The sequence below is a fragment of the Hyla sarda genome, chromosome 1 (genome assembly GCF_029499605.1).
Source record: "Hyla sarda isolate aHylSar1 chromosome 1, aHylSar1.hap1, whole genome shotgun sequence".
Classification (NCBI taxonomy): domain Eukaryota; kingdom Metazoa; phylum Chordata; class Amphibia; order Anura; family Hylidae; genus Hyla; species Hyla sarda.
In genome coordinates, this window is record NC_079189.1 from 480625748 (window position 1) to 480641034 (window position 15287).

The following is a 15287-nucleotide window of genomic DNA, read 5'->3' on the forward strand; positions in this document are numbered from 1 at the left end:
GTATTGGGAGAGACTGATTAGAGCTGGTTGAGATGAGAGAAGGTAACTGCCTTAATGACTTGAAACCCCATTCCCAGCTTTACAAGTGTGATTCCTTTTGAAATGCCACAGCATGAATCACATATGGTTCAGGCAGTGTGAAACTCATGTTCTCTTTACTATCAAAAACACCAATAAAAATATTGAACACAAGCTCAGGACATATATGTACAGCACGAGACAGAACGTAAACGGAAACATAAAAAAAGCTTACCATGTGCACATGACCACAGATCATCAAACCAACATTTTTAGTAAAGGCGTGCACTAAGTGAAGAAGAGCTGGACGTGAATTTGGAGCACCAATTAGGACAAGACACTGAGGCCTGAAATGACCGAAAAAAAGGAAAACATAAAATGTTGAGGTACCCTTCAAACTATTGAATATTTTATGTCTTGCGAAATGTTCTGCTCAAGCATGAAGGGCCGCAATACACACTAAGTGGTACAGTTTCACAGCCAATTCTGTGCACAAGTCTTATTAATTAGAATAGGGCTAGTGCTTGCAACTCACTAGGCATTGTATGGCGCCCTCAGCAACTGTATAAGGCTGGGTTCACACTACGTTTTCTCCCATACGGGAGCGCATACGGCAGGGGGGAGCTAAAACCTCGCGCTCCCGTATGCCTTCATATGCGCTCCCGTGTGTCATTCATTTCAATGAGCCGGCCGGAGTGAAACGTTCGGTCCGGTCGGCTCATTTTTGCACCGTATGCGCTTTTACAACCGGACCTCAAACCGTGGTTGACCACAGTTTTAGGTCCGGTTGTAAAAGCACATACGGCGCAAAAATGAGCCGACCGGACCGAACGTTTCACTCCGGCCGGCTCATTGAAATGAATGACATACGGGAGCACATATGAAGGCATACGGGAGCGCGAGGTTTTAGCTCCCCCCTGCCGTATGCGCTCCCGTATGGGAGAAAACGTAGTGTGAACCCAGCCTTATACAGTGCAGAGTGTCTCTCCACACTGGAGCTAAAGAGGTACACTAATATTACATAATAATTCATTAAAGGGGTATTCCAGGCAAAACCTTTTTTATATATATATATATATATATATATATATATATATATATATATATATATATATATATATATATATATATATCAAGTGGCTCTGGAAAGTTAAACAGATTTGTAAATTACTTCTATTAAAAAAATCTTAATCCTTCCAATAGTTATTAGCTTCTGAAGTTTTCTGTCTAACTGCTCAATGATGATGTCATGTACCGGGAGCTGTGCATGATGGGAGAATATCCCCATAGGAGCTGCACAGCTCCCGGGACGTGAGTCACCAGAGAGCAGTTAGACAGAAAACAACAACTCAACTTCAGAAGCTAATAACTATTGGAAGGATTAAGATTTTTTTAATAGAAGTAATTTACAGATCTGTTTAACTTTCCGGAGCCAGTTGATATATAAAAAAAAAAGTTTTGGCCTGGAATACCCCTTTAATAATTAGTTTAAGCAAAATATTTGGAAGAGGTAGGTACAATTTTAAGTAGAATTCATAAAAAGATAACTGCAGGGCTTTACAAAGCCCAAGAGTATACTTGGTCTACACAGTTCGTATGATCCCCCCAAGTGATTATACCTAGAAAAGTGTATACAAAAAGATGTCAAACTACCAGACTGTGAATTTTGTTTTACAGCCACTTTGCTACTAGAAATCTAATAGGTTATGGTTGAGTAAGGTTAGATACTCTTTTTAGGATAATTTAAAGAGGACAATTCTAGGATGTTGATAGAAGGTTAGAAGAATAAATGGAGGGATTATTTTTAGAGTTAAATTAAACCATTCTATATACAATTGAGGTGGTAAAACAAATTATCTTTTAGAAATTACCTAAAGTTTTTCACATGGTCTTCTACACCCGCCAGCCGAATTGTGTGCTGCAGTGCATTCAGATAGGTCAAGGCTTGTGTTGAGGAGCCCCAATTTACATCTGAAAGAATGTAATTCATTGCATGTTTTTATATAGAAGGACACTAGTTGAAGATTCATGATTGGTAAAGGATTAACATGTGATAATATGGAGGAACAACATTTAAAAGGGAACCTGTCCCTTTGAAAAAGTAGTCGAGTCTGTAGGCAGCAAATTAAAGAGCAGGAAGAGTGGAGCAGATTAATGTATAGTTTGTAGGAAAAGTTCAAGGATCGCTTGTCCTTTATTCATTCTGGGCTAAGCAGTCATGGGGACGGTCCTAGCTTGTGATTGACCGATCTCTTAAAATGCACACTTATACAGAGATAGTGGTCAGTTACAGAGTAGGACCACCTACATGAATAACAAAACTATACAGCGGTCCCTCAACATACCATGGTAATCCGTTCCAAATGGACCATCGTTTGTTGAAACCATCGTATGTTGAGGGATCCGTGCAATGTAAAGTATAGGACAGTGGTCTACAACCTGCGGACCTCCAGATGTTGCAAAACTACAACACCCAGCATGCCCCGACAGCCGTTGGCTGTCCGGGCATGCTGGGTGTTGTAGTTTTGCAACATCTGGATGTCCGCAGGTTGTAGACCACTGTTAGAGGAAGTTGTACCGTCCGGACCGTCACAGCTGCCCTGGATGTCGCCTTCCATCGCTGTCGCCGCGTCCCCGAGGTGTCCCCGACGCTCCAGCAAGGCATCTGCTTCCCCGGCATCCGCGCTCTCCGTCGCCGCCATCATGTCGCTACGCACGCCGCTCCTATTGGATGACGGGACGGCGTGTGCAGCGATGTGATGACGTTGATGGAGAGCGCTGACGATGCAGGGGATCCCGAAGAGGACGTGCCGGAGCCCCGAGGATAGGTAAGAGACCATTACCGGAGCACACGGGGCACCGTAAACGGCTATCCGTTGGCAGCTGAAGCAGTCAGTGCTGCCGGATAGCCGTTTATGCGATGGCCCCGACATAAAAATGCATCGTATGTTGATGCTGCCTTCAACATGCGATGGCCTCTGAGAGGCCATCGCATGTTGAAATGATCGTATGTCGGGGCCGTCGGGGGGGGGGGGGGGGTCACTGTATATCATTGTGCTCAGCTCCTCCTGCGCTATAACATGATGCTTTCAGATTGGACTGCTTTTTAATGTTACAGATTCATCTCTAAGCACTGTTCTCTGCTATTTTTACTGCTCCCATAGATCATAAATAAAGCAGCCTTTATGTAAGCATGACCAGCACTCCAGTCCTAGTTTTCAAGATCATGGGAGGTTCAAGCTGTTAGACTCCCCTGCGATCTGACACTTCTTACCTCTTCTGTGGGCAGAGGATAAGTGTTTTAAGTTGGAACACCCCTTTAAAGAGAACTTATCAGGAGATTTATACTGCCTTAACTGAGAACAGGATAGGATAGAGGGAAGATGCTAAGCTGCAATGAACTGTACAACATTTGGAGCAGTATTTTTGGGTAGGGAGCAGAGTAAATCCTGACAGGACTTTTAGGTGAGGCATATAGATCCTGATTTACTAAGGGTGCGTTCACACAGAGTAAATGAAGAGTAATTCACACTGAAAAATTTAGGGGCAGAAAAATTTTAAAAAAATGTGTGCGAAATTCACGGGAAATTTGCGCGGAATTGCGCACGGACATGGGGGAGAAAGAAGTGAAGTGTTTTTCAGCCATTTCTGCTCAAATTCCGTGCAAATTGCGAGCAAATTCCGCACGAAAACGATGTTGGGCGGATTTTTTTTTTACCATTGACTTCAATTGATTTCTGCTAGCGGATTCCGCTTTAAGAATGAACATGTTCTTTCTTCAAGCAGAACGGAATTCAGCGTCGGAATTCTGCTAGCAGAATTTCTGCAGTGTGAACAGGACAGCGGAAATAACATTAAAGTCAATGGGAAGAGGAGATGTGCATTCATTTGGAGCAAAGAATTCAAGAGGAATTACTCGAGTAATTACTCCGTGTGAACGCACCCTAAGAGTGCTGGGTTTTTATTCGTGTGGAATGTTTCAGACTTGCAGGATTCCTCTCCATTTAGTATGAGGACACACAGGTCAGGAAAGTTCTGAACAGCTTTTACTTGGTGAGAATTTCCAGCCACTTATTCACAGGATTTTTCATGAATTTAATAGGAAATAGGTCGGATTGCGAAAACACGCTGTTTTCCAGCCAACCACAACCTTTTCGAGTTTGTCGGTTTATTCTGGTGCATTTTACCACAAATACAGGAGCAGATACAATTTGTAGCACACAATACGACAAAAGGTCAGGTTTACAATAGTAAATCAGGGCCAGCAAGTTCTGCTTATCCCTCTTACACATGCTGAGTGACAGTTTTCCATCTATCAGTATGTGTACATAGAAGGTTGTCAAACAGCCTGTGTGAGCAGCGTAAGCAGGATTCTCACACTCTCTCTGCTACAAGTCTTTACTCTGCATTTTTACTCAGAAATCCTTTCCCAATCATATAAACTTATATGCCAGAGCTCATCTGCTCTTTATCATATGCTGATAGGGAAGCATAATTCACCTGACAAGTTACCTTTATTCCTTTGGAAGTAAACAAGGAAGGATCCCTTTCAATGACTGAAAGTAGGGATCTTTAAAATAATCAGGAATTATATGTGGACCTGTCAACTGAATATGTGGCTCTACGTAGAGGTAGCATATTAAAGCTACAGGTCTGTATTCTTAGTAACCAAAACTGCACACAAAGAAAACTGTTTTAGTAACAGATTAATAAAATAAAATACAGTGGATTATAGAAATGGATCCAATGTATTCAGAGGAAGAGTCCTCTCCCAGTCCCTCAGGTTCCTGTTAAAGGAGATTTGCAGCAAAATACAACTTATCCCCCATCCACAGGATAGGGGATAAGTGTCTGATCATGGGGGGGGGGGGGGGGGGTCCTAAAGCTGGGACACCCCTCCCCCCCCCCTCAATCTCCTGCACGGGGCCACGGCTCTCCCGTTCAGGAGGCGTGCTGCTGTGGCCGACACGCCTCCTCAATGTATCTTTATGGGAGGGGCAGCGTTCCTGCATCCCTGCCTCTACAATAGAGCTGTATGGGGAAGGGGCGTGGAGAGGGAGTACCATCAACCTCAGAGAGGTCGACGCTATGCAGGGCCCTGTTTGGGAGATCGTGGGGGGTCCCAGCGGTTGGACCCACCCCCCGTGATCAGACACGTATCCCTTATCCTGTGGATAGGGGATAAGTTGTCTTTTGCTGCAGATCTCCTTGAAGAGGGGAGAGCTCTTTTCACGAATACATGGACTCAGAACTTGGAGTCCACTGTATTCTTTCAGCAGTTCTTCTAGGGTGGCCATACACCCATCTCATAAGCCACCAAATGTTTGGCCAACAGATATTTCTCCCGATCTCTCCATACACATGAACGTTCTGCACAGGTTAACGTTCATGTGTTCACTATGGAGAGAGAAGGGGTAAGCTGCAGCCAGACAGTTCTGGTGGCAGCTTTTAACGTGTTCAGAACATATGTTGGGGGAAGGGTCAGAAGGCTGCAAGTTTTGACAACTTTTGTCTAATGTGTATGGGGACCTTTAGCCAAACAGTTTGAAATAGTGTCAAGCCTTTTAAGCTTATAGGAGTGTCAGCCTGTAGCTGTAAAATGCTGACATATAGGGCAGGATATTCAGCTGACCGATCCACTTGAAAAACAAAGCATATTATAAAACTGTATAACTTCTCAATACGCAAGTATAAGCTTTATAAGGATTTAGACAGAAAAGAACAACCTTAACTTCAGAAGCTCATAAGTACTGAAAGGATTAAGATTTTTTAATAGAAGTAATTTACAAATGTTTAACTTTCTGGAGCCAGTTTCTGCATTGTGATATTTAAAAACAATGTTATTTTAGATCATGACTTTGTATCTAGTACTTTTTTCTTAGTTAAAAAAAAAAAATGCAAGAACGATAGAGTCAGGAAAAGAACACAAACTAATGGAACTTTCTGTAAACTGCACTTCACTGTGATATTCCACAGGACTGGAAGGAAGCCTGCCACTATTGTGTTCACCTAGAGCAGTGGTCTCAAACTGTGACCCTCCAGATGTTGCAAAACTTCCAACTCCCAGCATGCCCGGACAGCCGTTGGCTGTCCGGGCATGCTGGGAGTCGAAGTTTTGCAACATCTGGAGGGCCACAGTTTGAGACCACCGACCTAGAGAATGTACTGCTGCCTTCCTCTCATCACAAAGACATTTGTTACCAGGCACAAACTACAGCTATAGGCAGACACATCATCACAGCCACAAATTAACTGCACATTGGATCTATAAATAAATGTGTGAATACTGTTACTTCTCATAATATCACATATTTTCCATAGACTGAAATTATTTTCTAAAGATATAAAGCAGCAGATGAGTGTGATGCTCTGCAAACAATTTAACAGTTTAACAAAGACCACAGTGACCTTCGTGTTAAATCTCCTGCATAGTCAGGCCCTTTGTAAATGAGATCCTAGCTAATCCACCCACTGAAATCCCTTTTCCTTACACTTAGGGTCAATATGTAACAGTGATGACCCAGAGACCCTGGTTGATAACCTGTACATAATTAGAAAGAAAACCATTGCAATTTTTTTTTTATGTGTTGAAAACCAATACAGGAACTGAAGTCAACGCGGAATTAAATTTAATTTGGTGGCAGGTTCACAGTGGATTTTACCCCGTGCTACACTGAAATGGGTTAAATCTAAAATTTGCAAAAGAATTCAAAATGATTGAGTTTTAAATTTGCACTGCAGGTCAATTTTTATCTGGAGAATTTTAGCAAAAATGGCCGAGTGTCGTGCTGTAGAAGAATGTGGTGGCGACCTAGTTCACTAAAGAAATCCAGCAACCCGGATTGCTTCAGTGACCTAGGTCCCCACCACATTCTCCTTGCCCGTTCACTTTCACTTCTTCTCATTCCTTCTCAGCAGTCCGGTGTATTCTGATGAAGGTCCAGGTAGGACCGAAATGTTAACAAATTGTATATAAAAAGGACTGCACAATAAAATCTAATTAAGCATCTTAAATTTGAGTGCCAAGTTTATTCACGAAGAAAGAATTGTCAATTGTTGAATAGTCAATATCAGTGGACTGTAATCGTACAATAGACAAACTTACCAGGCTTCTTGTAGGTTACGTATATATATAAGCCAATGACTATGACATATGTTAGAAGAGCAGCTTGCCAGTTAATAACGAACATGACTCCACAACAAAGGAGGGCTCCAAGAAGGGACACCCACATGTTGTAGTACTTGAAGGCTGGACGCCAACCTGTCCGCAAATAAACATACAAGAAAAATATATGAAATTGCCATACAATAATTTATCATAAACCTTCAAAAAAAAGAAAAATAAATGTGTATTAACACAACAGTAAATCCATCTTAAAGGACATACCCTGCCAAAAGTTGTTATAATAAAAATGTGATTACCGTATTTATCGGGGTATACCACGCACCCTCATTTTACCAAGGATATTTGGGTAAAAAAAGTTTTTTACCCAAATATCCATGATAAAATGAGGGTGCGTGTGTGCGCGTGTATACCCCGATATACCCCCAGGAAAGCCAGGGGGAGAGAGGCCGTCGCTGCCCGCTTCTCTCCCCCTGCCTTTCCTGGGGTCTAGAGCGCTGCTGTTGGCCCTTTTCACCCCCTGGTTATCGGAGCCGCTGTCCGTTCTGTCCCCCTGACTATCGGTGCCGGCGCCGATAGCCAGTGGGAGAGAAGCGGCACCGATAGCCAGGGGGAGAGAAGGGGCAGCGGCACCCATTGCCGGCGCCGCTGCCCCGTTGCCTCCCCCCATCCCCGGTGGCATAATTACCTGAGTCGGGTCCGCGCTGCTCCAGGCCTCCGTCGTGCGTCCCCAGCGTCGTTGCTATGCACGGCGCGGCGCTCTGACATCATGCGCCGCGCCGTTCAGCGCATAGCAACGACGCCGGGGACGCACGACGGAGGCCTGGAGCAGCGCGGACCCGACTCAGGTAATTATGCCACCGGGGATGGGGGGAGGCAACGGGGCAGCGGCGCCGGCAATGGGTGCCGCTGCCCCTTCTCTCCCTCTGGCTGTCGGCGCCGCTTCTCTCTCCCTGGCTATCGGCGCCGACACCGATAGTCAGGGGGACAGAACGGGCAGCGGCGCCGATAACCAGGGGGTGAAAAGGGCCGACAGCAGCGCTCTAGACCCCAGGAAAGGCAGGGGGAGAGAAGCGGGCAGCGACGGCCTCTCTCCCCCTGCCTTTCCTGGGGGTGTTATCGGCGTATAACACGCACACAGACTTTAGGCTAAAAATTTTAGCCTAAAAAGTGTGTGTTATATGCCGATAAATACGATAGAGATATATATATATATATATATATATATATATATATATATATATATATATATATATATATATATATATCTCCACAAGGTATTCCAGCTGAATTGTTTAACTCCTTAAGGACATCCGGGGTACCTGTTTGCCCTATCTAGTCTCGCTCCTGTTATATGAAACATGCTCAGGAGCTGAGCACGCTTTATACCTGGTTGCTTGCTGTTAGCAGCTGGGATCTACGGCTAATGCTGGACATCACCGACCAGACCGATGTCTAGCATTAACCCTTTAAATCTAAAATGGGAAGAAAAACTCATCCCGGCTATTTCAATGGGCTGATCGGGACCACTGAAACAAAATCACAGGGTCCATATCAGCTGAGAAGACGGATGGAGGTCTCTTACCGGACTACAGTCTGTCCAATTGGCGCACCCTTACTGCAGGAAGCCATGGTAGCCTGTAGTAATGGATCACTGATAACAATGATCAATATTGTTCTATGGCACAACATTGTTTAGTGTTTGTAGTCTAAAGATTGCATGTAATGTTCGTATACACACACACACAGTATTGGCCATAAATGTTGGCACCCCTGAAATTTTTCAAGAAAATGAAGTATTTCTCACAGAAAAGGATTGCAGTAACACATGTTTTGCTATACACGTTTATTCCCTTTGTGTGTGTATTGGAACTAAACCAAAAAAGGGAGGGAAAAAAAGCAAATTGGACATAATGTCACACCAAACTCCAGAAATGGGCTGGACAAAATGATTGGCACCCTTTCAAAATTGTGGAAAAATAAGATTGTTTCAAGCACGTGATGCTCCTTTAAACTAACCTGGGGCAAGTAACAGGTGTCGGCAATATAAAAATCACACCTGAAGGCAGATAAAAAGGAGAGAAGTTCACTTAGTCTATGCATTGTGTGAATGTGTACGCCACACTAAGCATAGACAACAGAAAGAGGAGAAGAGAACTGTCTTCTGAGTACTTGAGAACCAAAAATTGTGGAAAAATATCAACAATCACAAAGTTACAAGTCCATCTCCAGAGATATGCCTTTGTCTACAGTGCACAACATTATCAATAAGTTTGCAACCCATGGCACTGTAGCTAATCTTCCTGGGAGTGGACAAAAGAGAAAGATTGATGAAAGGTGTCAACGCAGGACAGTCCGGATGGTGGATAAGCAGCCCCAAACAAGTTCCAAAGATATTAAAGCTGTCCTGCAGGCTCAGGGATCATCAGTGTCAGAGTGAACTATCTGTGGACATTTAATTGTAATGAAACGCTATGGCAGGAGACCCAGGAGGATCCCATTGATGACCCAGACATAAAAAGGAAAGACTACATTTTACCAAAATGAACTAGAGTAAGCCAAAACAAAATCCTTCTGAGAAAACATCTTGTGGACAGATGAGACCAAGATAGAGCTTTTTGGTAAAGTACATCCTTCTACTGTTTACTGAAAACGGAATGAGGCCTACAAAGAAAAGAACACAGTACCTACAGTGAAATGTGATGGAGGTTCAATGATGTTTTTGGGGTTGCTTTGCTGCCTCTGGCACTGGGTGCCCTGAATGTGTGCAAGGCATCATGAAATCTGAGGATTACCAACGGATTTTGGGTCGCACTGTACAGCCCAGTGTCAGAAAGCTGGGGATGTGTCCGAGATCTTGGGTCTTCCAGCAGGACAAAGATATGTCAAAAAGCACACAGAAATGGATGGCAACAAAGGGCTGGAGAGTTCTGATGTGGTCAGCAATGAGTCCAGATCTAAATCCCATTGAACACCTGTGGGCAGATCTTGAAATTGCTGTTGGGAAAAGGCGCCCTTCCAATAAGAGAGACCTAGAGCAGTTTACAAAGGAAGAGTGATCCAAGATTCCGGCTGAGAGGTGTAAGAAACATATTGATGGTTATAGGAAGCGACTGATTTCAGTTTGGTTATAGGAAGCGACTGATTTCAGTTATTTTTTCCAAAGGGTGTGCATCCAAATATTAAGTTAAGGGTGCCAATAACTTTGTCCAGCCCATTTTTGGAGTTTGGTGTGACATTATGTCCAAATTGCTTTTTTTCCCTCCCTTTTTTTGTTTAGTTCCAATACACACAAAGGGAATAAACATAAAAATTTCAGGGGTGCCAACATTTACGAGCATGACTGTAAATGTGAATAAGCCCCTTCCCTAGTAAAGGCTTTTCTCTATTTTGTAAATAAAACAATGTAATTAAAAATAAACATTTGTGATTTTGCTGCATGTGTAAATGTTCAAACTATTTAAATATAAGCTTAATTAAACCGTACTGTCAGTAGTATACACACAAAAAATGCACAAAAATGGTACGGTTAAAAAATACAGATCATGGTGCAAAAAATTATCACTCATATTCCCACAGAAGAGGACAATTTTAACCATACTCATAGTTGTACAAAAAGTTATAATTTGTTTAAAAGTAGTTAAGTAAAACAAAACCCATATAGATTTGTTATCATTTTAGTTGTATGGCCCTTACGGAATTGGTATCATTTTAGTTGTATGGACCTTACGGAAAAGTGTGCTGTGTAGAAATGGAAAGCCCAAAATTTACAAAATGGCTTTTTGTTTTGTTTTTTTCAATCTTGTCCCAAAAATATATATATTTTTTTGTTTCACCTAGATTTTGTGTTAAAATGAGCGATGTCATTATAAAGTACAATGTATTCATACTAGGGATCGACCAATATCGATTTGTTAGGGCCGATACCGATAATCTGTGGAGGTTAAGGCCGATAGCCGATAATTTATATAGATATTCCGGTATAAGTTATCGGCTATTTCCCCCCCCCCATCGCCCCCCCTGGCGATGCCGCTGCAGATCATTGATTTAAAGTGGGCGCTATAAATCAATGAACTGTAGGGGCTTTTGCGGTGCCAGAGACCGCCGCCCGCTTCTCTCCACCTGCCTGTCCTGGGGTCCGAGTCCTACCACCGCTGCTGCCCCCCCAACTATCCTCTGCCCAGAGACCGCCGCCGCCCGCTTCTCTCCCCAGCCGGTCCTTAGTCCAACCACCGCCGCTGCCCCATTGCCCCCCCCCCCCCATTCCCGGTTTTATAATTACCTGTTCCCAGGGCCCGGGGTCCGCGCTACTTCTGGCTCCGGTGGCGTCCTGAGCTGTCACTGTGCGCACTGACGGTGACGTCGCGCTGAGGACGTCACTCGTCATTGCGCAGCACACAGCGTAACGCAGGACGGCGCAGGAGCCAGAAGTAGCGCGGGCTTTGAGAACAGGTAATTATAAAACCGGCGATGGGGGAGGCAATGGGGCAGCGGTGGCTGCGGTCTCTGGCAGGGCCGGTGCGGTGGGGGGGTGCGGTGGTGCAGTGCGGGGGGATTATCGGCAAGGTAATTGCCGATACTGATAACGTCCAAATTCGTGAATATCTGCTGACAATATCAGCCACACCGATAATCGGTCGATCCCTAATTCATACATTAATTATTCGCTTTGTTAGCGAATAATTAAGAGCTGAGCAGATCACATTAGAGCTGAGCAGATCACATGAGAGCTGAGCAGGTCACATGGATAGGGAAGCAGTGAATATAAATAAGGGAGGTGTGTGCGGACTCAACCAGCCACAGCTTATCACACACTGAAGTGCTCTGGGCTCTCTGAGACCTAAGGATAAGGAATCGGGATGTTACAAAGTTTAGTGTTGTGTCCAAATTGGCCACCGGCCCCAGCAAAATGGTGCTTGAAAGTTATGTATGCTAAGAATTACTTTACTTTCTGCCTGGAGGAAAAGCTGAGAGTAACATGGTATGTACCTCGCAAAGATTACACTTGTACATTTTTATAATGTGCAGCTGTATAAAAAGGTCATTCCAGCTGGAGTTTCCCTTTAAACTAAATCTATGAGTTTAAAAAACCTCTGACATTTCATAGTGAGTGCTACACCCTTCCATATTGACTGGGCAGTGGCTGTAGGGCAATAAACAGATTCATGGTAAGGCTACAGCCTTTCTTTCAGTCAGTATGCCACATGCACTGCAGAAACAAAGTGTACAGAGCTCAGCTAAGCGATTCTACCAGCTTGTTTTAGGGATTGGTGGGCATTTCAACTCTATTTGCTCAAAACAATTCAATAGCTATACCAATATTCCTCACACAGTTGTATGTATTCCTACATACAGGCAGGGCTCAAGTCCTGCAGGAACACGTGAGTACCGAGTTCCACACTTTTTCCACAGCAGGAACATCATTCCCATTAGCAAGAGTCCTGCAGGACCAGCCCCCGAGTGGAAATCTTGGGCGAGTTCCCACACTTTTTTCCCCAGGACTTGACCCCTACATACAGGTATAAAAACATATGTGTCTTACCTGGAGACTTTGCAAGTGAAGCATGAAACACTGAGAAGTTTATTAAGGCGTATGATGCCAGGAAGAAGTTTGAAATGATCGGAGCGATCAAATTAAGTTCAGCTGGTAAAGGAAATAGTCAACATATTAATTGTGATGTTTGTGCAAAGCATTATTTAATACTGGAGTTATATAGGTGCAATTATATACTGCCTACAGCTAAAGTAACTGCATCTCTCATAACTCCATGTCTCTCCAACATGTAGACATGCAGAGTTTTATCTTTTGTTCACAGTAAAACTACAGGTCTCATTTTATTTAAAGCTCTGAAAATGATTTGCCTTTGGCTTTTAACCATTTCTAAATATTTAAATCAGATTATATAACACTTTCTAAAACAGATCAGACCTATTATATATAGGTAGATGTAGCATTAAAATATAAAATGTTATTGTTGCTCATATGATTCATCAAACCCCTATCATCCAAAACACATTAAAAAACTATTAAAGGGTACCTCTCATCAAAAAAATGTTTTGATATATTATAGATTAATGTATGCAGAATAACTTTACAATTGCATGTTATTAAAAAAATATGCTTCTTTCTATTTAATTTTCCACTTTGAAGAAATGACCACTAGGGGTCTCCCTACCAGTCCTGACAGCAAGCATTTCAGACTCATGCTGGAGTCCTAAACACTACGAGCTGCCAGTCTGCTTTGTTCCCAAAGGAGAACACTCAGATCTGCCAGCCTGCTTTGTTCACAGCCTGTTTGTCTGTGAACAAAGCAGGCTGGCAGCTCTGAGTGTTTAGGACTCCAGCATGAGTCAGAAATGCTTGCTGACAGGACTAATTGGGAAACATACAATAGAAAGAAGCATATTTTTCATTAACATGCTATTGGAAAGTTATTCAACATTCATTAGTCTAAAATATATCAAAAAGTTTATTTGATGAGAGGTACCCTTTAAACTTAATACTATCTGCAAAGACATGGCTTCAGAACCAATACAGTCTGTTTTCTGCAAGTGGCCCTATGAATAGAATGTAATGCAAGCCTCTCTTACAGTACCTTAAATACAATAAAAAGCATAAAGTGTAAACCAAGACAAAAAGTTGATTAAAGTGTAACATCAGTGGAAACATGTTCATGTTGTAAACATGGTCTGTAAGAAAAAATATCGGTAAAAATATAGGTACTGGCTGGCTGTCCCCGAGACCTGTGCTCCGCCTGAGGAAGCCATGTCCCCATGGCAGAATGTGGGGCACAGAGTTTTATTCCTATCCTATTCATATCATAGAGAGCCTCCTCATATATAAAGGAACTATTGTCTCTTTGTCTTTGCGGTTGGTAGCATATTGGACTCCTTCAGGGACAGCAGCTTACATAGTGGTGGTGTCCGCTGCAAATGCCCCACCACCACCATTGCATTGTTGCACTGACCGTGTGTCCAGTTCCCAGCTCTTCCTTAAAAACTATAATATCTCTGAAATGCTGCAGCGTTTTAGAGTAAATCAAAGCTTGTTGGTATAAAAAGTCTATGCTGTCATGTTTCATTTAGCTTTTTACAGGGAAAGGTATCATATACTTGAAAAAACCTATACCCCCTCCTCCCAAAAGAAAAACAAAAAACACACCAACCAATTAATATGAATCCCAATGCAATTATGAAAGTAAGCAGATATCCTCGAAGTGGTTCGTTGTTTTTGCCATATCCTTTAGCAAATAGCTGAAGACCAGGATAAATATTGTCCTTGCATAGGGCCTTGGAAGAAATAAGATTTCATTTAGGAAGATACATAATCTGCATAAACAAAGCCAAAACATAATCTCTCCAACCAGCAAGGACAAAGTATATCTGGTAATATACAGAAGGATTAAAAGGAACTTTTTACATCTGTCTGTCTTCTATGATACACTATCATCTACAAAAGTGCTATTAGTACATACAGACCCAAATAAAGCACAACATCCAGTTACTCAACTACTATCTGTTGTATAACTATTGCATTTTAAAGTGAAGCTACAGCTTGGAGCCATTTGAAGTCCACAGAACAGAAAGAGCACCCCTTTTTTTAAATAAAGAAAACATTTATTCCCATAAAAACACAAAAGCAAAATTTAAAACAATGCATTCAACATTGCAGCATGATCAATGCCTTAGTTTAGTTTTTGAAACCATTTCTTCTACAAGCCATCTCTGCAGCTATATCTACCAATCCCTTCATATACATTTATGCTTGGCTAAACATTCATGTGTTCTAAATGAGAAAAGTGAAGAAAGCTGCATCCAGATTCTTTTGGTGTTAACTTATCTCCCAGACAACAATAGGACTGGACAGTTTAATATCCAGCATTCCAATTCTTCTTTCCCCCAATATCAACTGATGGTGCAGAGCCAGGAGGCCACTGTACACATCAGATGGTTGGTTGGTCCCTGTGAAAATGGTATAAACCGTATGGCCCGCTTCCCAAGGGCTGTCTGTATGCCTTTTTCAGCTTATTGTGAAAGCTTCTGTGAGAAGTCCATTCATATGGGCACCTACATACTGCTGATAGTATCTGCACAACGGCATACTAGAATATGACTGGACCACAAACCGACAAGTTTACAAAGATCT

General features: G+C 42.7%; 1 protein-coding gene across 2 annotated transcripts in view; it reads right to left on the minus strand.

The window, feature by feature from the left end:
* The window catches only part of SLC12A2 (solute carrier family 12 member 2), a 137854-nt gene that overhangs the window by 45637 nt on the left and 76930 nt on the right, over positions 1 to 15287 (minus strand). For both annotated transcript variants that reach the window (XM_056537297.1, XM_056537298.1), the window contains 5 exons: positions 14308 to 14431; positions 12684 to 12785; positions 7124 to 7279; positions 1890 to 1989; positions 254 to 365 (listed from right to left, as the gene is read on the minus strand). In XM_056537297.1, coding sequence (XP_056393272.1) covers positions 254 to 365; positions 1890 to 1989; positions 7124 to 7279; positions 12684 to 12785; positions 14308 to 14431 — 594 coding nt within the window. The remainder of the gene's footprint in view (positions 1 to 253; positions 366 to 1889; positions 1990 to 7123; positions 7280 to 12683; positions 12786 to 14307; positions 14432 to 15287) is intronic.